A 25,282-nucleotide genomic window follows, 5' to 3' on the forward strand; every position below is an offset into this window, starting at 1 on the left:
AGTGGATCAATTATTCACGGAGAAAATAAGTCCCGCGTGCAAGTTAGACCAAGACTGAAATGAGTTTGATGTTTGTAATTTTAAACGATACAGAATTATGTCATTTTAAATAAAAAAAAGACACAAGAAATGAAAATTATGGAGAAAAAATAAATATTTTTTAAATTTAAATTTTAAATAAAAAATATTATTTTGTGTCTTTCTCTCACTTAAAATAACACAACTGTATATCCTTTATACAATTGTGTTTAGGGACGAATATATTTAGCATCAATCGAGGCTTATAATTCGTACTTGATTATTATTATATCTTGTAACGTTCGACCACTTTAAGAATCAATGATTATCCCCACATACTAACACGAGTGCTTTTTCTTCACTCGCACACTTCCTCGGAAAACTTCCCAGGAAGTCATCTATCCTAGAATTGCTCCAAGTCAAGCATGCTTAACTGTAGAATTTTTTCGTTCTGGGCTACCAAAAAATAGATGCATCTTGTTAGTATAGATAGTACCAATTAATTCTTATAAGCTATCCCAACTGTACAGTCTCTTACTGCACAGTCTTTGGAATTTTTCTCTCTCGGGTGTCAGTTCGATTCATTCGTTCATGTAACCCCCGCTGGAAGCCTGTCAGGAGCCGCTATTTATCCATGCCCTTTCACACCGGCGATCACTCCCCGCCCTCGTCAGCGCTTGGGATGTTACATATATGTTATGGGCTATATAAGGTCCATATATTTAGAGGCCCAACAAAGGGCAATCACATGATGGCAAGAGGACAATTGAGCTTGTGAGTAGATGGTCCATAACTCATATACCCGCAGGTAAAACTCTATAAATAGGAAGTAAAATCTATAAATATGACCTAATTCTCTCTTTACTATTCTATTGTTACTGTGCATACACACAACTCCTTCGGCAGTGTACAATGATTTGCGATCCTGAGATATCTAAATCATAGATACGTAGAGAACATTTGATCCAATATCAAATACACTAATCCTAAGCTAGACATCGTTGTCAATCAGACAGAACAATATCAGAGTTATATCAATGCCTGCTAATTTTTTTTTTCTCTATCTTCAATCTCACATCACTTGTTAATTTATATCTGATTTAATGATAGTTATTTTTTAAATTTTAAGATTATTCATATAAAAAGTAAAAAAAAAAAACGAAGAAAAGATTTGGACAAACTATGGTGTTAATAGGGAAATTCGCAAAATCTAATTCCGATACATCAGATAAGAGACATGAACACATCTTTGTTCGAGTGTTGAAGATAACAAGTACTAAATTAATTATAAATTTATTTTCTGTTGATACAATTATTTTTTAGTTTTTAATTTTCTCAAATAGTTTATAAATTTTTTAATTAATCTGATTACAGCACTGCAACACCCATACATTATCTCAATATAATTTTTATATTTTCAAGTCTCAAATTTAAAATTTCCAATTGAAAGAACAAGTTGTTTATAGGCTCTTTGACTCATTTGAGGTTTATACATCTTTAATTTATCAATCTGGTATTTAATTTACGGGAGGTCGTCGAGTGACTCGAGAGGGACCCAATGACACTGAGTGCCGCGACCCTCCCCCGCTCACTCACACATTTTTTTTTTTCAAATTGAGTGACGTCCCACTCCCCTAAGGCAGTTATAAGATTGTGCCAAGTGACACAATCTCGTTAGTCCCGTTACCGTAAAACTTCATAAGTTCATGACTTTTGACTTGGTTATCTAAATTAGGTGATTTTTTTTCTTATTTCACATAACTTTTTGAGATCTACACAATGACACCTCATTTGACATATTTTATCTCTCACAAACATAGTTCAAATTTGTATAAATGTGGAATTATTGTTGCAAATTTGAACTATGTTAATGGAAGATAAAATGTGTCAAATGAGATGTCATTGCAAATTTATACATGTTTTTAATTGAAAATAATGTTTAAAACGCAATCAAACGGCTCCTTAGATAAGTGATGACAACATTTTATTATTTTTAATGCCTATTTTACGGATGTTTTTATTTACAGAATTGAATGGTCGAAGAAATAAATCTTCACAATTAAATCTTCGAGCATAAAACTGCAGAATATTGTATCCTTTGGAAAATACTAAACTTGCATATAATCCACCAACCATAAAATCCTAGTTACGTAAAGAATTTGAAGTGTTCAAATGTGATGCATGACAAGCCTTTTAAGTGTTCAAACGTGATGCTTACTCATCAATTGTTTTTATTCTAGTATTCTATAATCAATGTAGCACACCAAAAATGACCCGGTCAGTAGTAACACTTGTCATCTCTCTAAAATCAAGTACCTACCCCCTCTACATAATTGTCCGGCTTATGGAGTTGGGTTAAGCTCCTCCTACTCAGAACTCACCAACCAAGCACTACACTCTACTTAAAGCTCAAAACCCTTTTTTTTTTCCCTCTATCACTTGGTCTCTCATAGTCATAGTTTATGAACATAACATGGCGACCATAATTCCAGAGAATGCCAACCAAACTGTTTCCTCTATGTCTGAGTGCTTCGGTGTGAGTGACTTAGACCCCTTGAACTGGGGTCTGGCAGCAGATTCACTCAAAAGTAGTCACTTTGATGAAGTAAAACGTATGGTGGCAGAGTACCGAAAGTCAGTGATCTCTCTGGGTGGGGGTGGAACACTAACTATAGGGCAGGTTGCTGCTGCTGCTGCTAATCATAACTCACAAGTTAAGGTTGAGCTCTCAGAGTCTGCAAGGGCAGGTGTTGAGGCCAGCTGCGAGTGGATCATGGAAAACATTAACAAAGGCACTCCCATTTATGGTGTTACCACCGGCTTTGGTGCTGCCTCCCACAGGCAAACCAAACAAGGCTTTGATCTTCAGAAGGAGATGGTTAGGTGAGGTTTGACTCTACATAATAATTAATATATATGCTTTGCTAGGCTACAGGAGCCTTTATTAATAGGGAAAATATTTTCTCCTTGAGAAAATTTTTCTCATGTCAGTGACTCATAATATAAGTGGGGCCCACAAAATAGTAAAGAGAGAAAAGGTTTCAAGGTGGGACCCACTTATGCTATTTTCTCCTTTAAAAGGAGAAAATATTTTTCCTTATTAATAGTGCAATTCCTCTGTCTAAATAGTAAATACTAATTATTCTTTTGGGGGATGTATTTATTTACTCACTTTTCCTTCTTAAGGTTTTTAAACTGCGCAATATTTGGCTATGAAACTGAGTTATCTCATACACTGCCTCGGTCAGCAACCAGAGCAACAATGCTTGTGAGGGTCAATACCCTTCTTCAAGGGTATTCAGGCATTAGATTTGAAATCTTAGAAGCTATCACCAAACTCCTCAACCACAATGTCACCCCTATCTTGCCATTACGTGGTACAATTACTGCTTCTGGTGATCTAATTCCTCTTTCCTACATTGCTGCATTGTTAAGCGGTAGGCGAAACTCCAAAGCTGTTGGACCCTCTGGAGAGTCCCTTAATGCCAAGGAAGCCTTTGATTTAGCAGGTCTACATTCTGGGTTCTTTGAGTTGAAGCCTAAGGAAGGAGTTGCCCTCGTAAATGGTACTACTGTTGGGTCTGGCGTAGCTTCTGTGGTGCTTTTTGAGGCAAACATATTAGCTTTGTTGTCAGAAGTTCTATCAGCGGTTTTTGCTGAAGTCATGCAGGGGAAGCCGGAATTTACATATCATCTTATACATAAGCTGAAGTACCATCCTGGTCAAATTGAGGCTGCTGCTATTATGGAACACATTTTAGATGGAAGCTCTTATATCAAAAATACTAAAATGCAACAGACAGATCCATTGCAGAAGCCTAGAAAAGATCGTTATGCTCTTCAAACTTCTCCTCAGTGGCTTGGTCCACAGATCGAAGTCATCCGGTTTTCGACCAAATCAATTGAAAGGGAGATAAACTCGATGAATGACAATCCTTTGATTGATGTCACAAGGAACAGGGCTTTGAATGGTGGTAATTTCCAGGGCACCCCAATTGGAGTTTCAATGGATAATGCACGTTTAGCTATTGCTTCAATTGGCAGACTCATCTTTGCCCAATTTACCGAGCTAGTCAATGACTTGTATAATAATGGGTTACCATCAAATCTCTCTGCTGGTAGAAACCCAAGTCTGGATTATGGCTTTAAGGGATCTGAAGTTGCCATGGCTGCTTATTGTTCTGAACTTCAATATCTAGCAAATCCTGTGACGAGCCATGTGCAAAGTGCTGAGCAGCATAACCAAGATGTGAACTCTTTGGGCTTAATTTCTGCTTGGAAAACTGTTGAAGCCGTTGAGATATTGAAGCTCATGTCTTCCACTTATTTGGTTGCCCTCTGCCAAGCTATTGACTTGAGGCATTTGGAGGAAATTTTTAAGAACACAATCAAGAATACTGTAAGCAGAGTTGCAAAGAAGACATTAACCACAGAAGACGACGAAGAAACTAACCCATTTCTATTTTGTGAGAAAGATTTGCTCAAAGTGGTTGATAGAGAATATGTCTTCTCCTACATTGATGATCCCTCCAATGTTACGTACCCATTGATGCCAAAACTAAAGCAAGTACTTTATGAGCAAGCACACAAGAGTGCCATTAATGAAAAGAATGTGAGCTTGTTAATTTTTGAGAAGATTGGAGCTTTTGAGGATGAATTGAAGTCTCTCTTGCCAACGGAAGTTGAAAGTGCAAGGGTGGGTTATGAGAATGGCAATCCAGCAATTCCGAACAGAATTAAGGAATGTAGATCATACCCACTATACAAGTTTGTGAGGGAGGAGTTAAGGATAGGGTTGCTGACCGGAGAAAAGACTGTCTCACCAGATGAGGAATTTGAAAAAGTATTTACAGCGATGTGTCAAGCAAAGATTATTGACCCAATTCTGGAATGTCTCGGAGATTGGAATGGAGTTCCCATCCCTATATAATGTGTAATGAGTTATGCTTGACGATAATTTGCTTATATATGAATGTGTTATGTACTGGAGTTCCCGTGTTCTCTGTTTTAGGCTTTTGTGTGAATAACAGCAAGGGGTGTGGCTTGTAAGAGACTTCTATTGTTCTCTGTTCCAGGCTTTCAAGCGAATAATAGAAAGGTGTGCTGTGCTGCTCGGGATAGATTTGTGTAGATTTATTTACAATTAAATCAATAAAAAAATGTTATGCTCACTATCATTTTAACCTTATTATTCTTACTATCTCATTGGTTACCGTTGCATCAATTTGAAACCAACGACCATTAATTTTTTTTCATTTTTCAACCGTTGATTTCAAATTGATCCAACGGTAATCAATCAGATAATGAAAATAGTAAAGTTAAAATGATAGTAAGTATAACCACCCAAAAACTAATACCCTATCACATGAATCATAAACTAATTATGTGGCATACAAATTTACGTAATTATTTGAAATAAAGTTATTATATGTAAATATTAATTAATTTAATCACCACAACTTGTGTAATCAAACTTTTATCTAGAATTTCTCGTGTAGCTTACCAAGCTGCACAAACCCTCTAAATTGAAGAGCACATGGCATAGGGAATATTAGCCAGAAGAAACAAACAGATTCCATATACGATGGTGATACTGACAAACCTAACCGAAGACTCCCAAACCTTACAATGATCATTCATCCTCGAGCCATACATGGCCAGGAAATCGGTTACCTTCCCGCAAAATATGTTATATTCTAACCCCCAAATCAGCCGCCATCTGACACCTTATATCAGTGATGATGCACGTATGCTTGTGGAAAGGATGGCTTCTTTGCTATGAGTTTGATGGTATGATGAGAGTTCAATGGTTTCTCGCTCCAGAAAACTCCGTCCACGACTGACTAATGGACTGGTCTCCAAGTTGTTTACATATGTTCAAAAAGCTACTTCATAGGTCGTTTCCCACTTTCAAGTACATTTATTTAATGAACTCCATACGGTTTTTTTTTCTATTTCTTACTCCCTTTTTTAGTTTAGGAACATGGCTCGTGAACTCGCAGCTTGCCCAGAAGCGAGCGGAAGTTGGAGTTCATTTATTCACCTTTCAACATGGAGTTCATTTATTCACCTTTCAACAAATCTATCTAGACATACCTGTATAAGATCGTTAAATAGATCTCCAGGGACAGAGGACGGCCTCTTCACGATAGAATCGCACCCAAATCGTCCTTTCTTTATAAGAATAATCAACTTGGAGAAAACATTGAAGTATTTTTGCAAATATGATAGTACTCAATATTACAAAGTCTATACCAATCCAAATTTTTTGCAAATATGAAAGAGTAAGACTATGAATAAGGATAGCCCTCACTCCACTCTAGCCAGTCGAGTTCAATGGAAAGTGTTTTTTAATATCAAACCAGATGTGTCGTTAACTAAGCTAGCAAAGTACTGTAAACGAAAAAGTACGTCACTTTCCCTATCCTTGAACACACAGGAAAAATTTGAACACCCAGAAGAATGGTGGAAATATATAAAAGTATCCATTTAATTTTTTTTTTCAGCATTGGAATGAATAAGGGATGAGACAGTCTGAACAACTTGATTAAACTATTACATGAAACAAATGATATCAAACACTAGCTGAATGAGTAAACCACTTACGGGAGACAGGTAGAAGGGGAACAAACTGCAGATCACGTTGCAATATAAAATCAATTGACAGCTATTTAATGCAATCAGCAAAACATCTGTTACCCCACTCAATATGCTGCAAAGCAATCAAGCTATAAAAAGAATTCAGCAGAGGTTATACCACTTAAGAAAAATTTCTCTTCCAGCATGCCTTTTGCTTAGTTGATGAGAGATAGCAAAGAGAACCTCAATCTATCTTTACTGATGAAAACAAGTAGTGCACAAAGTAGAATGACATAAGGAAGCCAATGGTTCCAGTTGACAACATGATTGCAATCGCCATGAGCAGTGAATAGCCAAGATAAAGTATTGCTGATACAGGTCCACTCAAACTTTGCAGGTCGAAAACCAAGTAGTTAATGGAGTACAAGAAGACATAAAGAGCAACAGAGCCTGAGGCAAAGAATGCCTTCCACCACCACCGCCAATCTTCCACACAAAGATGCATATATGTGAGGACCACTGACACTTCAGCACAAACAATAACCAGCAATAGAAGAACAACCAACAGGAAACCAAATACATAATAGAATCTCCCAAGCCAGATACTGGAAAGGATAAAGAAAAGCTCAATGAAAAGGGTTCCGAAAGGAAGAGTTCCTGCGCCAAGAACAAGAAGCCATGAAGGATATTTACGCGAAGGAATTTCCCTTGGAATCTGATTAGTTCGCACAGGATAGTCAATCTGCGGAGCTTTTGTACCCATAAATCCTCCAATGAGGGTAAGTGGTACTGAAATGCAGAACCAGAGGAATAACAACTCAAAATACAAGGAAATGGGAATAGCGCCAGTGCTGTTGCTGCCCCAGAGAATAAAATTCAGTGCTGTTAAAATAATAAAAGCAATTCCAGGAAAAAAACATGCAGCAAACCAGGAAATCGATCTCCACCCTTCTGAAGTTCCCTTAATGGTCCTCCAGAGACGTACACTGACATACCCAGCAGCAATTCCGAGGAAAAGATATAAAATTATCATCCCTGTTAATAGCATTCCCCGGGAAGCTGGTGACATGAAACCCAGGGCTGCAAAAACAATAGTAACAGCAGCCATTCCAAGAATCTGAACCCCATCCCCAACCATCACACAGAGAAGCCTTGAGCAATCAGGCTCCCTAAATACATCACCCACAACAAGCTTCCATCCAGAAAGCTCCTCATTCATCTGAGCTTGTGTCTCTTTGTCCATTTCCTCATACCTTGTCAAGTCCCTTCTCACAGTTCTTAAGAAAATGACAAAAACAATACCAGCTAGGAAAAAAATAACCATAAGTGAATTTAGGATTGAGAACCAATGTACTCGGGCACCCTCCATCTTCAAATAAGCATCCCACCGCGATGGCCATCTTATATCACTTTTCACAAATTGAACCTCATATGTGAATGATACCCTCTCTTGCTCTCTTATTGGTTGATACTTGTCTGGCTCAGATGGGCAGTTTGTCGAAGAGATATTGTCATACATGTGGAGCTTTGTCATGACTTCAGGATCACGTTTAATGCTACAAGGGACAACCTGAAAACCAACTATTTCATATCCAGAAGCCTTCATGTCAGCTTTAGAAATAATACCCGCACCTCCCTCCCCAGTCCCAATGATTTCAACACCATTTCCTTCATATTCATGAACCAAGACCGTGAACTTGAGATGGTTAATGATGTAATCAGCACTACCATCAGGTGGTGTGTATCCAACAGGGAACCCCGTCCACTGGATTTTAACCCCATTTTGAATAGCAAACCTCATAACAGGCAAATTGTCAAGGATCATATTTACTTGATACAGATCACGAGTTCTTTGTTTCAGTAGCTTAACCTCATGCTCATTCAAGGGGGTTGTAGTGCAGAGGTAGATTGACTGATTAAGATTCATGCGGAAAACGTAGGGAGAGTTATCGATCTGATCTCCCCTAAGGAGTTCTCCAAGATTCTCAGCACTTTTCTTTATGCCACCAAGGGGCTGGCAGTAAGGGAGACTATAGTAGCTGAAGGGAAGCTCAGTTTCAATAGAAGTCAACGAATTAACTTTGGCGTTTATCGGATCTCCATTTGAGTATGTGTGCATGTAGCTTCCCGGAAGATAAAAAGCATTGCTAATTTGAACAAAGACAACAACGACGGAAAGGCAAAACCAGTAGATCAAACGCTTTCTCATACTTGGTAACTCCATTTGCTTTAATGCAAGACGTCGGAAAATTAAGCTAACTCTATCGATGCATTCAACACCAAATCTACAATAGAATAATAAACATTTTCACATGAGATGCCGAATTTATATAATATCAAAATTTTCAAATCAGATCCATTAGTTGCGAAGTAGAATTGAAGAAAAAGGCAACGGAGATTGACTTAAGAATAACACAGAATCAGATCACAAAACGCAAACAACTCCAATGACAAAGCTCACAAGTTAAAAAAAGAACAATCAGAATCACGAAGAAAGTAAAATTCATGTAGGAGCAAGAGCAGCAATAAAAACCAAAAACAGCTATGATGAACAACAAAACAAACCTGCAAAGTGCAAAGTAAGAGATCTGGCGAAGAGAGAGAGAGAGAGAGAGAGAGAGAGAGGACGAAAGGAAAGCGTGGCGATGGAGATCTCAACGAACCAGATGAGTGGGTCAGGACTCGCTCGGGAAAGTGATACTTGTATGGTACGGCCCAGCCAAGCCCATCTTTGCCTTAAAAAAAAATTCCAATAAATATATATTCTTAATAATATTAACTTAAGATAATTTAATGTTTCACAACTCTGGTAAAATTTGCAGATTTTGTTGTGTGGATTTCATCATTAATAACCATAAATATGGTTGAAATATCTATAGAAAATATTAATAAGCATTAGCAAAATCGACATAAATGAAGGAATATAACTTCCCCTATTCCTAAATTCTTGAAAAAGAAGCATATAATCTGAAGACAAAGCGAATAAATAGTGTTTGTCAATATTATTTAAATTTGATGGAATAAATGTCTTAACATAATCATTTCATGCAATAAATTTCAGTTATTTATTAATAGATGAACGGTGCATGATTAAAGAGATATTTTTTTCTTCTTGTTTTGCGAACTTCATCGTACCATTGACATTTCAATAAATAATTAAAATTTATTACATGACATAATGACATAATCATCCTAAAAATAGGATCAACTCTTTTTTTTTTTTTTGGAGGTTAGGATCAACTCTTAATTATAGTATTCTTTCGCACAAGAAAATCTAATGTTTGATTAATGCCATCATGTGAAAAAAAAACCATTTTCGTACATATTTAGGACCATATAAAAAATGAACTATTGCTTTTCTTTAATATAAAGGAGATTTAAGGAATTGAAAAGAAAAAAAATTAACAACCCACATCATTGAAGTAAAATTAAATAAAATCGGTTTATAGTTTATGGAAAAAGTGTTTAAAGGACACATATTTAGGTTTTTTTAAGATAAAGGTAAATACAAAGATATATGAATATTACTAAAAAAAATAAAGGTGTGAAACTCACCTTTTTATGTCTATATTTCTTATAAAAGGATTTAAGTGTGTGTACTTTAAAATAACATATATTTTGTTATCAAAAAAAAAAAAAAACATATATTTTTTCCCTACTTTATTCTCAAGTTTTGAAATGAGAATTTACATTAAAATTACATTTACGAATAAAGTTTAGTTTCATTAAATTCAATAAAATTACACTAACTTTATTTTATTTAAATTTTAAATTATACCAAATTCCCCCATTTTAAATTTTTTGCCAGACAACTTTTTATTTTAAAATAATGCATATGATCTCTCCATAAGAATCTTCTGTACAAATTAAAAAAAACACGTCAAAGTGAGATTAAAAATATTTTCAAAGTAAACTATTAAAAAAAAATTCAAAGTTGTAATAGAAACTATTACATTTTAATCAGATTTAAAGGAAGGTTAAACTAATTTTAACTTTTATAGCTAAAATTCTCTTGACTTGATGGGGGGTTTAATATTTCGGGTTGCAGATAAACAAATGTTGAGTTACACCTTTGCCTTGAGGTGTTTACGGTCTGAATTGAATCGATTTTAAAGTAAAAATTATTTGATCTAATTCCTTCAGTTTGATTATTTAATCATCTATTCGGTTTGAATTTTTTTTAAAATTCGAAATCCAATCCAATTTTATTAGGTTTGGATTAAATTGATTTTCGATTTTTTAAAAAGTCTAAAATTTCAACGCTACAAATCACTAGCTATATTAAAATAAAGTCATACATAATTATAAACTACTAAAAAACTCAAGTCTTCAAACTAAAATAAATCTTAAAACTCAGTTAAAATAAATTAATAGACATAAAAAACTAAAACAAGATAGTTTACTATTAATAACATTCAACATCTAAGTCTACAAAATAACAAGATTTCAAACCACCATCTTTCAAAAATAATAAATATATAATATATTGAATCATTTTGTATTTAATTGATTTTCTTCAATTAATTTGATAATTAATTTTTTGATTCCGTCACCACAATTTAAATCAATTGATGAACATCCTTAACTGCCTTAGTGTTGCACAACTAAGCATGTGGATTCATTTCAGTTTAACTATATTCTCGGTAGATCCCATCTAGGGACGGCTAGGAATCTAACTATATTCTTTAAATCAATTGTTTAAAGATCTTTTTGTTCTCTCCCATACAAACTCAAACAATTCATAAAATTATAACATAATTTAGACTTACGAAAATTTGAAAGCAGAAGACTCGAGAGAAAACATTAGGGACGGCTAGGAATCTAACCAGCAAAAAGTTAACACAAGAAGCCGAATATTTCCAGTTTTACATGTCTTTTCTTACACCAAGGAATAAAATGTTTCACATGATGCTACAGTCCCAAAGAGTGAAGAGATATACAAAAGACGGTTGACTTTTGGTAATGGCAAACAACAACATATAATACATTTAGTGGAACTTGAGACTGGTCAAGACGTTGTTGTTCACGGGATCAGCAAGATGATCTAGGAGGTTTTGGTATGGCCCAACTCCTGTCACAAGACCTTGAATAAAGTAACCCAAGACTGCCAACATAGCCAACCTCCCATTCTTCACTTCCTTGAGCTTCAAATCCTTCATGGATTTCTCATCCTTACCAAAACCAAGAGGGTTAAAGAAAGGTCCTCCAGGGTAAGCTGGGTCGCCAGAACCTCCTAGACCTTTTTCTAGTCCTAAGAAGTACTGCTTGCCCATAGAGCCAGGTTTGGCCCAATCTTGGAATCTCCTGTGCTCTGCAAATCCCATAAGTGCCATCTCCAACACAAAGAGCGTGTAAGGGTCTGCCCAGTAGTTGTATGTTCCTGCAGGTGGAATTACACCAGTTCTGAACCATGGGAGGGCTGTTTCCTCAGGAATCAGACCAGCCTTGCCAAGAATTTCAGGTGCTATAGCACCAACTGCACCCAACATTGCAAAACGACCATTGATGATCTCACCATATGCTAGCCATCTGGGCTCAATGAACCCTCCTGTTCCCTCAGGGTCTGAAAGTCCCAAAGGGTCAAATCCAAAGTCACCGGGAAGGCTGCAAATGATGCCAAATAAAGTCAATTCCAGCACCTTGTAACAATTACCCTACCAAGTTGCATAGCTACATACTATAAACACATACTGTTATATTAGCCTCTTAGCTTCACAAAACATCCAACTGAAACAATTTCTTCAACTACAACGAAATTTACCTTCCATCCAAGTAAGAAAGACTCTGCTTTGATGCAAACCACAATTGTCTATCTGCTCCTTGCTGAACTCCAACAGAAAGAGAAAGTTGTTTTAATATAAATGGAGATCAAAACACACATGTAGACAAAAACACATCGAGTGAAAGAGAAAGAGACCTTAACAGGGGGAGTAGAAGCTGCCTTGACAATAAAGGAGCCTTTTCTGGAGAACCCAGTAGGAGATTGGAGTGATCTTGCTCCAAGACTCTGTCTGGCAGCCTCGGCTGAGAAGGTGAGAGATGATGACGATATCAGAGCTTGTGCAGCCATGCCCTTTCCTCCTTTGTTGTCTCAGCCAAAGAGAGTTTTCTTCTAAAATGTTAGATTCTACTAAATGGTCACGAATGAATTGCACCCACTATTAAGCCAAGGGCAGGAAGATATGGAGTACGCTGAGCCACTACTTAGGCCACAGGTACAAGTAGCATGGAACTCCTGGTCGATAATGAATGGCGTAATATAGTGAGGATGAGATCGATATCTAGTTCTCCAACCAAGTGCATACACGTAGTATGGTGAATCGGATAAGAGATCTTATTTTCTTCCTATTGGTGTTCGTGTTACGTTCTCGTTTGTATGTGATATAATCTCCCTCCGAACTGTTTTGTCATTTTGTGTGAGTAATGTGTGCCATGTTTACTGTCTACTCTATCTCCACGTGGAATTTTGGAACCATAACAAGCCAAGGACGAATATTAAGAAGAAAAAAAAACCGAGGATCCGTGCGTAAATATTAAATGTCAAAAGGATTATTTATATTTCTTTTACCAACGTGGATCATTCTTGTTCTTAGGACGACCGGCGGAGATGCATGTAGCCGAAAGAAGAAAACGAACAGGGTACTTAAAACCTCATATTACGGTTGATTTCTTATTACTTCTTAACTTTGGGCAAAAGTTTCCCTTAAATTTAATATTCTTTCCAAAATTGAACAGCTCACAAGGTGACAGGACTATCCAACCCAAAATCCCAACACTTCATTTATAACCATATACAAAACCAATAACGCACGGTGAAAGGTAAAGTTGTACCCTTAAGCACACAGGGCACAGGCCTTGCTAGCATTTAACAGCCGAGAAGAAAATGACTGATATTTGGATAACCAAACATGTTTGCTGTCCCCAAATGTGAGTCTAAAACAGAACGCAAAAACTAGGTTCAGTTCTAAAATACAAGATGCGAATTAATCTAAATTGAGTTTATCATTTGTTGATGTGGTTTATGTACTTTATTATGTGCGACCTCCATTTTTTATTATCGTTTTCCCAAGAGACTCTCGTACCAAATTCGAAATTTAATAATATTCTGATGGAAATGATAAGATGGAGGGTGAAGGGGGAAGACGGATAAAATAACATAGGTAGTACCTTAGTAAGAGATCTTGAAATGCTTCTTTTTGCGCTAACTTTACTGTTTAAAACCTAGCATTGGAAATGGCAAACCTTAGTGTAATACATCCATGGCAAAACCCAACAAATAATGCAACAATCTCTCATGACTTCCCACCAAAAAAACTATCACTGAAATGTTATTTCTTCGTTGGACTTGGAGCTGTATGCCTCGTGAGGACATAGCAATCCGGTGGGGTGATGTTCGTATAATAGTTCTGTATTGTTTCTGTAATTTCAAACCCAAATTTCTTATAAAAGTTTATGGCATCTTCATTGTTTGTCTGCACATGCAAGTACACCTCAGAAAAGTTTTGCTTGGAGCAAAGATCAAGAACATGATTCAGCAGCCTTGTTCCTGCATAAACCACAAGACTCATATCACAAAAATTGCGTATATCAAATTCATTAAAGCATGCACACAAAAAACTTAAAAGGAAGTGATAAATTTTGAAACAATGACTGTTGCCAGATGGAAATTGAAACATTCCGAATACGAAGCTTGCACCTCATTCACTTGATCTAATTTTATGGTACTATGGCAGTATGCACATTGAGATGAATCATAATTAAAATGATCAATTACATTTTCAATAACCATTTACCAAAGATATTCAATTTCTTTCTTACCAATACCAAGTCCACGGTAAGGTGCTAAAACACCTAAAGTCATGATGTATATCCGAAATTGCCCCCCACCTTCCTTCTTCTCAAGCCGGCACGCAATTGCACCAACACAAATGTCACTGTAGTAAGCTGAAATACAAAAGCATAGTAATCAGTCTCAGGGTTACTATTGTATTTCAAAGGGGAATGTGAACTCACATTCAACAACATTAATAAAGGCGTTAGACACATTCTATAGGTACCTTGTATACCCATCCCTCCTTTGTGTATCACCCATACTATCGTGCAAATTGAATGCACAGAAATATCAAACAGGCTAGTTAGAATAAAGCAAAGTTTGCATTCCAACAGAGTCCAAAAACTTTCAGAAGCACATAAATGTGTTATATTAAGAAGTATTGAAGACATCTTGCGTTGTATTCAATAAAGATGACAGTGTACATTTTTTAGCGTGCAGATAAATGAAGATATTTTATAAGTAAAGAAAAATTTCAAAGCAAAGAAGGATCATATATCCTCTTTAAATCAAGCAGAAAAAGAAGAACAAAAAAATCAATTCAAAAGAGCTCTCCAAACCATCAGCATATCTACCAAAGAAACTGAATGAACTATCCTATGTGTTCACATGTTCTTGTTAACACTCTTGAAAAGAGGTTTTTATTGCCCATCGTAAGGAAGGGAGTAAAAATCCTACGAATTATCATTGTTTTAGGATGGAAAAGAAAGGGAAAAAAAACTCCTAAACTCATGTTAAAGGTCATAGTTTTATCTGAGTTATTTAATTATTTCATTGTTAGATAAAAAAAATTGCACATTGTGGATTCTTTTTATAAGAAACGCATACTAAATTTAGTTTCTAGTTAAAGCTGGAAAGTAGGCAGCAAATGACAAAAGAACTAAAAAGCATCAAGTGTTGAAGGAGGGGATAGTTAGCTCCAAGGCGCTGGGTGTGCACCAAGGTTCAGGGAGTAGGGATGCAATAGCACCCAAAACACGTGAACTTTACCTTCTAGGTTCATAGCGCCAGAGCATTGGGAAGCCAGCGTCAGTTACCTTAATTATAAAAAGGACAACAACAACAACAGAATTAAGGACTTTTTGCTTTTAGGGTTAAGAAGGATTCTTTGCGACAGCATATTCTTGGCTGACAGCTGCTCAAGGGAAAGGAGAAGAGATTGAGCATGGAAACATAAAGATCAATCTTCTTCCCAATTTATTGTCAGCCAGTATGTTTGAACAAGGTTGTCGAATCATAATACTTATCGTGAATCGTTTGGCTCTTTTTTTTAACGTGAATCGTGAATGGTATTGAATCGCAAGATTCAAATATATAATGAAAAATGATTTAAAATATATAATATCATATAAGCTATTTGTACCTAGTTTTAACGTTTCTGTTTTCTTAGTTGTTCTCTGTTTTCTTGAACATTTGAAACTGAAAGTCTCTGTTTTAGTGTTTTCATTTCTTAACGTATTGATTTATATTAATTTGAATGACTTCCCAGTTTCGTATTAATTTGAATTTTGAATTGCTTCTGAATCAGATTTGATTGGATTCTCCATAGTTTTTCAATGCTTCAATACATGGCGAGATTCGATATATATCTCGTTCAACCTTTGTATCGAATTGTATCACAGGATACGTATCACGTATCCTATGATACTAACAACTATGTGTTTGAATCTTAAAATGGGCAACCTGGTGCTATAAAACTCCTGCTTTGTGCAGTGTATACAGAAGGGTCAAACCTATTATGTGAGTCTAATAGTAGGCAACCTTGCCTTACATTTGCAAGAGACTGACTACATAAATCAAACCTGCAAAACCGGGTCACCTAGCAACAACACCAACCGTTGTGCCAAAGCTCCCTTTCTATGTTTGAATCTTAATTAGAAAGAATTTCATATTCTTTGTACGCAAAATCAAAATCTTCAAGACAAAACAAAATGCATGAGGAGATAGCAAAAGGAAGCAAATAGCAATTAAGAATTGCAGAGTTAATTGAGATCAATTACAGAAGAAAAAATCAACTAGAAATTGAATTGAACAAAAATCAAAAAGTATAAACCAAAATTTAAAGGGTTTGGTTATGAATGACTTTAGTGCTTGGGCAGTTTAGTTCTTAGCCATTAGATAATTAAGTTTTAGCATAATATATATATATATATATATATATATATATATATAAAATGTTTCCCCTGCCACAGGAGATAAAATTATCTCCAGCAATCCAAAACTATGAAAATTAATAAAAGATATTTTAGGGATGTTAGTTGTTTCTTTGTTATATGAACTTTACTAAAACACCCTTCATTAATTCCTTCAACCTTCAAAACGACATAGTTTTACGATTGCTGGTGATAATTTTATCTCTTGTGGTAGGAGAAATGATAAACCCTATATATATATGGGTTTATCGTTTCTCCTGCCACAAGATATAAATTTATCTCCAGCAACCCCTAAAACTATGTCGTTTTAAGGGTTAGAAAAATTAATGAAGGATGTTTTAGTAAAATTCATGTAACAAAGAAATAAATAAAATTCCTAAAATATCCTTCATTAATTCTCTTAATCCTCAAAACGACCTTGTTTTGAGATTGCTGGAGATAACTTTACCTCCTGTGGCAGGAGAAATATTTTTCATATATATTTGTCAAAAGATTAGAGTTTCACATCTACTGTTACAAAATTTTAAGTGAAAGCAATGATTAAATGCAGTAACCAAATTTAAAACATCTTCAGATGAAAGAAATGATTAATCATGGATTAGATTACCTAACCTACAGTGCAATTAGAATCTTGACTTTTAAAATGTGAAGAAAGCTATAGGCAAATTAAACAGGAACTCAAAGTGCAATACTTTAGAGAAAACCTTGAAAGGAATACATATAAACAAAAAACAGTACACAACATACAAGCCAACGTGAAGACATTGCCATACTCACGCTTCAGCATCACATAAAAGAAACAATTTATCTTTTGGCTATCAACTCATTATCCATCTTATCATTCCCCAATCATCGGAAACTTTTTGCAGCCAAACAAGTAACTTACAGAATTAATTGAATACTAACCGAAACAAAAGAAACATTTATCATTTTATTTATTCATTTAACCTGGATTCCAAGCAGATTCCCTTTGATTCCTTAGCAACACTATGTATGCGTTTTCAAGAATACAAATAGTCTGATATAATGGAAAATGAAACAGCAAGCCAATGTGGGCAAGAAAACCTTTAAACATGAAGTTGTAAAATGAAAGGAAAAATAAATAGAGAGTGCAAAAGAAGCAGGGAATTGAACCTAGTTTGGTAAATTCGCCAGAAGCAAGTGCATCAGTATAGTATTTGTCATTGTAACGAACAAGGAAAAGAGCAATATTGAGCTTCTTGAGCTGCATAATGTTCTTATCCCTCACTCCATCAAGTGAGATTGAAACTTCACGGCCAACTCCCATTCTACAAAAAGGAATAATAACATGTCAGCAAAAGAATACTTAAAAAGAAGGCATGAATGGTTATGAATTCACCTCATCCCAAAATCAACCTAAAATTAATACTCAATTCCTCAACTAGTTCCCAATCACTACTACAGAATAGAATAGCCACTACTCGTCTCTTACTACATTAAACTAGGACCAACCTACATATACCCTTGCCCAAAACCAGTTAAAAGCGAAAAATAGCGTTTTATAGGAGCATGTGTGAGAAGCAAAAGGAAAACAAGTTGTGATGCAGAGGCAAGGTAGAGTGAGATGCCTCACCTGAGGAAAGTTTGAATCTGGTAGCTTCAGAATACCCAAACCAATCAAGTGGCGTGACGGTGCACGAGAGAAAAAACCTAGAACCCGGGATTCTTTTGACTCTAAACAGTTTTATTTTTCTCATCTAACTCTTTTTGTTTTGGGATGATATACTTAACACCAAAAAAGTATACTATTTGTATAATTTATTTAATCACCGTTGATTTATGTTAATTTAACAATTATTAATAACTAATAATTAATTAATATATATGACATAATAAATATTATTAATTTCTAATAAATTATAACTATTAGATTGACGAAAATTAACAATAATTAAATTAGTTTCAAGAATGATAAACTTTTTTTGGAGGTCTGTTATATTTTTTTTTAGGATTAACAAAACATTTTATTAACTGGTGTTTTTTTTTGCCCCTTCTTAATAACTGATTCTTTTTTTAAAGATGGATTTTTTTACTAATAATCTTATTATTAGTGCCACTTCTCATATTGTCTAATGACTCTATAAATAATTCAATGATACATGTATCACTTGTTAAATATAATAAAATAAAATAAAATTTTTGTGGTGATAACTTTAATTGACATTTCGGTTAAATTAATTCAATAAACACGCTTGATTGTTTTCCCTAATTATAATTATAGGAAAAAGTTTATAAACACTCATGTAATTTATTTTATCATTTATATCCTTATTTATATCCTTATTTTTTTAATAATTAGACAATTACCCCATGTGAACTTTTCTTCATCCAAGTTCATTTTAACATCGTTAGTAATTGAGTTAACTTACTCATTTTTTTCCCTTTATGTTTGGAGTTTTGTCTATCAAAAATAAAATCTGACCCTAAAAATAAAAAAAATTAGCAAAATCTACTTGATTATGACAAAAAAAACATATACCAGATAGTAGAACATGGTTGTTGGAAACAGGCGTGGAAAAAGTTCATAGAAGGCAATTTATAACTATATGTGAAAAAATGAAACAAATCACATTAACCAGAGAAAACAGTCAAACAACATTGGCCCCAACATCAATACGCAAATGAAGGCCTCTTTTATCTTTCTCCTCTCATCTAATAAACAATTCAATATTAATATTATCAGAAGAAATCAATAGATTTTGAAGAAATTTTTTCCCCTGTTATGAAGATGAGTCTGATTGGTACTTGTTATCGCAACATTTATGAACTTAGAAGTTGAATAGATATAGGTAAAAATTGCATTCCTTCATGGCGACCTGGAATAGAAGATTAGTATGGAGCAACCTAAAGGGTTTTGAGCGCCATGTAAAGAAGATCTGGCTTGTCGATTGAATAAAAGTTTGTATGGCTTGAAACAAGCACTTCGGTCAGTAGCACAAAAACTTTGAATCCTTCATGATACAACACAAGTTCAATAAGATTGAGGGCGACCACTGCGTATTTGTTAAGAAGTATGAGGACAAATATTTTCTTCTTTTACTTTTATATATTGATTATATGCTTCTTGTAGGGCAAAACAAAATAAAGATAGTCGCCCCTAGAGAAAGTGTTAAGCTCCCTGCAAAGCAAATTATTGGAATAAAGATAATAAGAGGCTGTCAAAGGAAACTATTGTGGCTAAGTCAAGAAAAATATACTGATAAAATTTTGAAGAGGTTCAACATGGATAAAGCCAAGAAATGAGCGCCCCTATAGCCAGACACATAAAACTAAGCTAAAAGTAATGACCGAGGTCTGATGAAGAAAAAGATGAGATGTTGAATATCCCGTACTAGTCCGCCATCATAATTTTGATGTACAATGGTATGTATGAGACCCGACCTGACATGTGTTGTTAGAATGGTAAGTCGGTATTTGTCTAATCCCGACAAAGAGCACTAGGAAGTCGTCAAATAGATCTTCAAATATCTCAGAGAAATAAGGAACTTATGCTTCGCTTTGGGGAAGGTAAGGCCGAGCTGCAAGGCTTTACAGATGTTGATTTAGAGGTAGATGTCGACTCTAGAATGTCAATGACGAGATACTTAATGACCTTTGCAGAAAATGTTGTCTCCTGGCAATCAAAATTGCAAAAACATGTGGCACTTCCGACAACCGAAACTGAGTACATAGTTGCAACCAATATTGTTAAAATTGAGATATTACATAAAATCGAGAACAGGTAAAAAAATCAAAAATCGCAACATCGATATGAATCATAATATCGTAACTGTACGTATGAAATATTAAAATTATATTAAAAATAAAATTCCAATATTAATGTTGTTTATATTTCAGCCTTGTGGGATTTTTTATTTTTATTTTCTGAACATGCTAGACAGCTAGAGGCTTCCGAAGACAGCCTTGTACAATACTTTTTGAATTGTGAGCTGACTATTGTGTCAGTTAGGTTTTCTAAGTATACTCAACCATCACTTTGTGCATATAAACCCCACTTGTTGATTTTGGAAAGAGTAGACTTTTTCCCATTCATTCTGGCGAGATTGCCATTATGGCGATGCTATCGATGGTGTAATATGGTGCCTTCAGACGAAAAATGAAGTAGAGGATGTAAGAACCTGCACCGTTAATTTAGAAATTTAATTAATTAATTATGAGATTAATGAGATAATTCCTTAATTGACTCTAATAATTATGATAAGGCTTAAATAATTATAGTAAGTGATTAATAATGTTGAAAGTCGCTTTTCTGACGAAAAGTGCAGATACTGATTCTGCCTCACAGTATAAATGCATACCAATGAAGTATCTCGAAAAATTATGAAAAAATATGTATATATCACTAGAATAATATCTAGGACTAGTATACAAAGTTTGAAGTCGAAATAATGAGAACTGGCGTCAGAACTTATATCGGCTACGTAAAAGCGCGTACCGACAAAGTATTGCGAAAAATAAAAAAAAAATGACAAATCCTAGAAAAATGGCTAGGTTCAGAATCCAAAGTTTGAGATTAAAATGATAAGGGTAGCTATTAGTGTTAATATCGACGATTAGTTAAATGGACCTATAAGTGCTAATTGGGCCCAAAACCCTAGATCATATTCAGCCTCTACGTGAGTCTTTTGACTGCTGACTTTCCCTTCAGCCATTTTCTCTTCTCTTATTGGACTTGAGCTCCATGCACCAAAATGAGCCAAGAGCTCACCTTTTTCCATTGATTTCTTCACATTAAACCTTGTAAACACTTAGTAGTTGATTGTGAAGGAGCTTGGTGGTTCATTTTCTGAGTGTCAACCTCTGTTTTGGTAAGGTGTTGTTGCTGTCTACCTTGGTTGTGAGGGTGGTGGTCATGTTTTTGGTTGTGGGGGCTCCAAGAAGCTATTTTGAGTGTTAAAGGACCAAGGTTGTTGTGTATTTTCGTAGTCCATTAACGTCAGAACCTTGGAGCTGTGTTGGAGGCTCCAAGTCAGTGTCTTTTCTGAGTTTTCAAGACCTAAGGTAAGCCATGATCATCCCTTTTGAATTTTCCATGGTTTGAGCTTGTGTGAGCCTTTAAAAAGATAAACTTGAACCATTTGAGTTAAAGGATGATAATCTATGCTTAAAAGATGTTAACGAACTTTTGTTTGTGGAGTAATTGGACTCCAAATCGAGTTTGGACCCTTAAAAATAGGATTATGCAGAAACTGCTCGAGTTTATGCATTCTGTTTGATAAGTATTCGAATAGTTTTCGTGGAGTATTTGAATACTCATCAGCAGGTAGTCGAATACTCATTGAAGGAGTATTGGGATACTTTTTGAGAAAAAGAGTATTCGGATACCTTGTGGTATTCGAATACTGTAAAAAATGTATTCGGATACTGTGTAGTATTCAGATATCGTGGGAAAAGTATTCGGATACTTGTTGGTATTCGAATACTTTAGTGAAAGTATTCAGATACTTTCTGGAGACATGGAGTATTCGAATACTCATCAAGGAGTATTAGAATACCTCATGCATAATTAGCCTTTAATCACCTAAAACAAGTTTGGAATACTTAAACACTTATTGAGACCTTGGGCTTTGAATAATAATAATTATTTATGTTATAAACAGACTGTGAGTGTGTTGTTTGGTGTCCTTGGGCTAGTGTGGACTTTGGCTTGGATTGTTAGCTTGCGAGGTAAGCTTTCGTGTTCTCGGTTTTTTCATTGTTGGTTCCACCACACCTCATGGAGGGGTGGTTTATATGCATGATGGGTTTTCATGTATTGATATTTGAAATGCTATTGAGCTGTTAAGTGCAAATGCCTTATGATATGTATGTGTTGTTCCACCTAGACGGTAAGCCTGAGTATGTGGCGTCATACAATATGGTGATTTCGTGGGTGGGTGAAAGTAGCGTCTTGCACTGATTGTAGGTTGCAGACGTACGTAATTCCTGCATGTTCTCTGGCCAGTAGAATTTTGACACACATGACATGATTATAGGATGCATTGCACTGATTTTGGAACTTATATTATATTACTGCTTTTGAACTTATATTGCACATGTAATGGAGCTTGGGGTGGAGAGATCCTTGAAGACCCCTTGTCTTACTGAGATTTCTTTTTAGATATCTCACCCCACGTTTAGGGCAAATTTTCAGGATCAGGTACCTCGGGGGTTGATACCTCGAGCGGCAGAAGGCCGGAGCTGAGTTAATTTACATGATGTTATGCTGACATGCTTAGTGGTTGACTATGTTTTTAGTTTCATTATATTGTTTATTGAGCTGAGACTATGTTGGGCTTTGTTGCCTCATTTGGTGAGCATGGGGATTGTCCATGCCACGTTGACTTGATTATAATTTGTTTAGCTAAACTTGCGTTGTATAATCTATCAGGATATTGTTCGGTCTACGTGTTGTAGCTCTGTGACTAGAAACACATTTTTATATGAGGTATTTCAGTTAGTTGTATATTTGCAATTTACATATAGGCAATGTTTTGATAAAGGATTCATTAATCAACTTGGTTAATAATAATGACGTCATAATTGAATGAAAAGAAAAAGTTAGTTCCACATTTTAATTAAGCAGCGGTTAATACAATGATATGATAACAAACCGGGTATATACGAAGTGTTACAGAGGACACCAATAGTGATGGCGAGGAGCACAACAAGACGAAGATGAGTTCGATAAGCCAGCAGAAGCTATAGCAACACCGGCTCTGGAAGTGTTTCTGGTCAGTGTATTGGTTGAAGCGACAGGCGTTCTTGGCGATGGAATAAGCTTCTCAGATTAAGACAGTAGGGGTGCCTTCAGAGTGACGACTACCTACCGAGATGGTGTCATTTGTAATTTTGTAGAAACAGGGGGCGAGTCACGGGGGTAAGCTTGGACAACCATTGAGTGAGTTAATAACGAGCCAAGGAGCTATCTGCAAATGAAATGCAAACTGCAAAGAGAGATGAATCACAAAAATGGAGGGAACGTGCGATCCCACGATTTTACGTGCTTGAACGACCATCTCAGTCTATTGAAGAAGAAAATGATACTACACACGATTTAACTCGTAGCAATTGGAAAAAAATGTAAGATCGACCGATTCCACGATTTTAAACGCGATTTTAGTAACATTGGACGCAACTGAAGCTTGCAAGGAAATGAATGGATGGAGAAGTTTATACTTGAACTAGGCCATAAGCAGGATAAGTACGAGATAAAGTGTGATAATCAGAGTGCAATTTACTTGGCAAATAACTCGGTCAATCACTTCCGCACTAAACATATTGATGTGAGATATCATTGGATATAGGATGTGATAGAATATGACAAGGTCGGTCACAATAAGAAAATTTGATGACTGTTGTCAAGTTGTCGGGCTATTGAACCTAGCGCATTAAAGTCATAAGGGGATATTTGTTGGGATGTGTTCCTCCTTTAGTGCTTGGTGGATAGAATGCACCATATTCATGGGTATGTAACTCAATATCTTGAACAACCACTTCAATGAATGTTGCCCACCTCATTATTGGCGAATATTCTAAAAGAATGTGTAAGGTTTCTCTTCAGCTTTATAAATCACATGAAACCTTTTGTAATGTGTTAGCTAAGTGAAATCAGTTAAACCTCTGAAGAAAAGTTTAAGTATGAGACCTCTTTAGAGAATAACCTTGTAACCATCATTGTTAGTGAAGTTTGAGTGTACCTCTAGTGTGACTAGGAAAATTTGAATAGTTTGTAATTTTACTATTCACATTAGAAGATTTTATGGACTAGTGTCAAATGGTTTTTACTTCTCTGCATTAGAAAATGTTTTCTATGTTAAAATTTGTTGTGCGTTTCTTCTCCATCTCTCATTTCAGCATTTTTTCAGTTTTTCTGCGATTTGGCCAACCTAATGACTGCAGATTGTTTGCTTGTGTTGACTGACCGATCCCGACCTCAGAGTGTCGAAAGGTAAGCTCGAATTTTCGATCGATAAATTGCTTTCGCATGGTCTGTTTTAGGACTTTGCCACGTAAAATTTGACTCTAGGCTCCTAAGGTCATCCACGTGATAGTTATTCAAGAAATTCGCAAACCTACGACATTTTTCTATGTCAGGACGACAATCCTCTTCTTCTCATTTATACTATTGGTATCACTGAAGTCCCCAGCCACTACATAAGGATCATTAATAATAGTGCTGATCTGCATCAATTATTTCCACATCCCATGTCTTTCCACCTGGTGAGGGTTGACACGCACATCAAAACACAAGAATGGCTTATGGTTTTCTATCTCAACTTTCATGTGTATAAATTGATTCGATTTAGTTATAAGTTGCACCTTCACCCTTTTAGAATCCCATAAGGCCCATATACCACCAACCAAGCCGACAACCTCCTAAAAAAATTCTTTATCAAAATTAATCTCACGCAAAATCTTTCTGTTGGATTCACTATTCGTTCACGATTCCATCAAAACCACCATACAAACACCATGATTCTCAACCATCATTTTTAAAGTGCGGCCTAAATTAGGTTTTGCCTCCTATAGTTCCAGAAGATCAAAGACATTAAAGACTTGTTGTTTTTTTTGCAGGTAGAAGTTGCACATACGACAAAGATTCCTTTGGACTCATTCCTTCCATCTTGATATCTCGGACCATTTCCTATTTGCTTAGACCTGAATTAGCTCTAAGATCAGGAGAGATAGGCTATTGAGT

General features: G+C 35.6%; 4 protein-coding genes across 7 annotated transcripts; 1 reads left to right on the forward strand and 3 right to left on the reverse strand.

Annotated features, from left to right (window-relative positions):
* Window positions 1-2,297: 2,297 nt before the first annotated feature.
* LOC133290105 (phenylalanine ammonia-lyase class 3) lies at window positions 2,298-5,192 on the forward strand. The gene is made up of 2 exons (XM_061488168.1): window positions 2,298-2,901; window positions 3,205-5,192. Exons 1-2 carry the CDS (start codon window positions 2,492-2,494, stop codon window positions 4,946-4,948), a joined length of 2,154 nt encoding a protein of 717 aa, XP_061344152.1. The 5' UTR covers window positions 2,298-2,491; the 3' UTR covers window positions 4,949-5,192.
* Window positions 5,193-6,487: 1,295 nt separating this feature from the next.
* On the reverse strand, window positions 6,488-9,264 carry LOC133290074 (transmembrane 9 superfamily member 12-like). Its single transcript, XM_061488131.1, has 2 exons — window positions 9,163-9,264; window positions 6,488-8,882 (listed from the first exon to the last, which is right to left on the reverse strand). The coding sequence occupies exon 2, from the start codon at window positions 8,819-8,821 to the stop codon at window positions 6,842-6,844; it is 1,980 nt and encodes a 659-aa protein (XP_061344115.1). The 5' UTR covers window positions 8,822-8,882; window positions 9,163-9,264; the 3' UTR covers window positions 6,488-6,841.
* Window positions 9,265-11,433: 2,169 nt separating this feature from the next.
* LOC133290062 (chlorophyll a-b binding protein 8, chloroplastic) lies at window positions 11,434-12,813 on the reverse strand. The gene is made up of 3 exons (XM_061488115.1): window positions 12,515-12,813; window positions 12,359-12,420; window positions 11,434-12,201 (listed from the first exon to the last, which is right to left on the reverse strand). Exons 1-3 carry the CDS (start codon window positions 12,665-12,667, stop codon window positions 11,586-11,588), a joined length of 831 nt encoding a protein of 276 aa, XP_061344099.1. The 5' UTR covers window positions 12,668-12,813; the 3' UTR covers window positions 11,434-11,585.
* LOC133290063 (uncharacterized) lies at window positions 12,763-18,281 on the reverse strand. 4 transcript variants are annotated; one of them, XR_009748574.1, is made up of 6 exons: window positions 17,942-18,075; window positions 17,716-17,870; window positions 14,416-14,541; window positions 13,904-14,143; window positions 13,765-13,818; window positions 12,763-12,832 (listed from the first exon to the last, which is right to left on the reverse strand). XR_009748574.1 is itself a non-coding variant. In XM_061488117.1 (5 exons), exons 1-4 carry the CDS (start codon window positions 17,944-17,946, stop codon window positions 13,926-13,928), a joined length of 504 nt encoding a protein of 167 aa, XP_061344101.1. In that variant the 5' UTR covers window positions 17,947-18,075; the 3' UTR covers window positions 12,973-13,818; window positions 13,904-13,925. The 4 variants fall into 4 exon arrangements, 3 of the variants coding, with proteins under 3 accessions (XP_061344101.1, XP_061344102.1, XP_061344100.1); XM_061488117.1 differs by lacking the exon at window positions 12,763-12,832 and having other exon boundaries at window positions 12,973-13,818; XM_061488118.1 differs by lacking the exons at window positions 12,763-12,832; window positions 17,942-18,075 and adding an exon at window positions 18,176-18,281 and having other exon boundaries at window positions 12,973-14,143.
* Window positions 18,282-25,282: the final 7,001 nt, after the last annotated feature.

This window comes from Gastrolobium bilobum, unplaced genomic scaffold, assembly GCF_033153095.1.
Source record: "Gastrolobium bilobum isolate Gb01-03AN ecotype WA unplaced genomic scaffold, APGP_CSIRO_Gbil_v1 utg7782, whole genome shotgun sequence".
Classification (NCBI taxonomy): Eukaryota; Viridiplantae; Streptophyta; class Magnoliopsida; order Fabales; family Fabaceae; genus Gastrolobium; species Gastrolobium bilobum.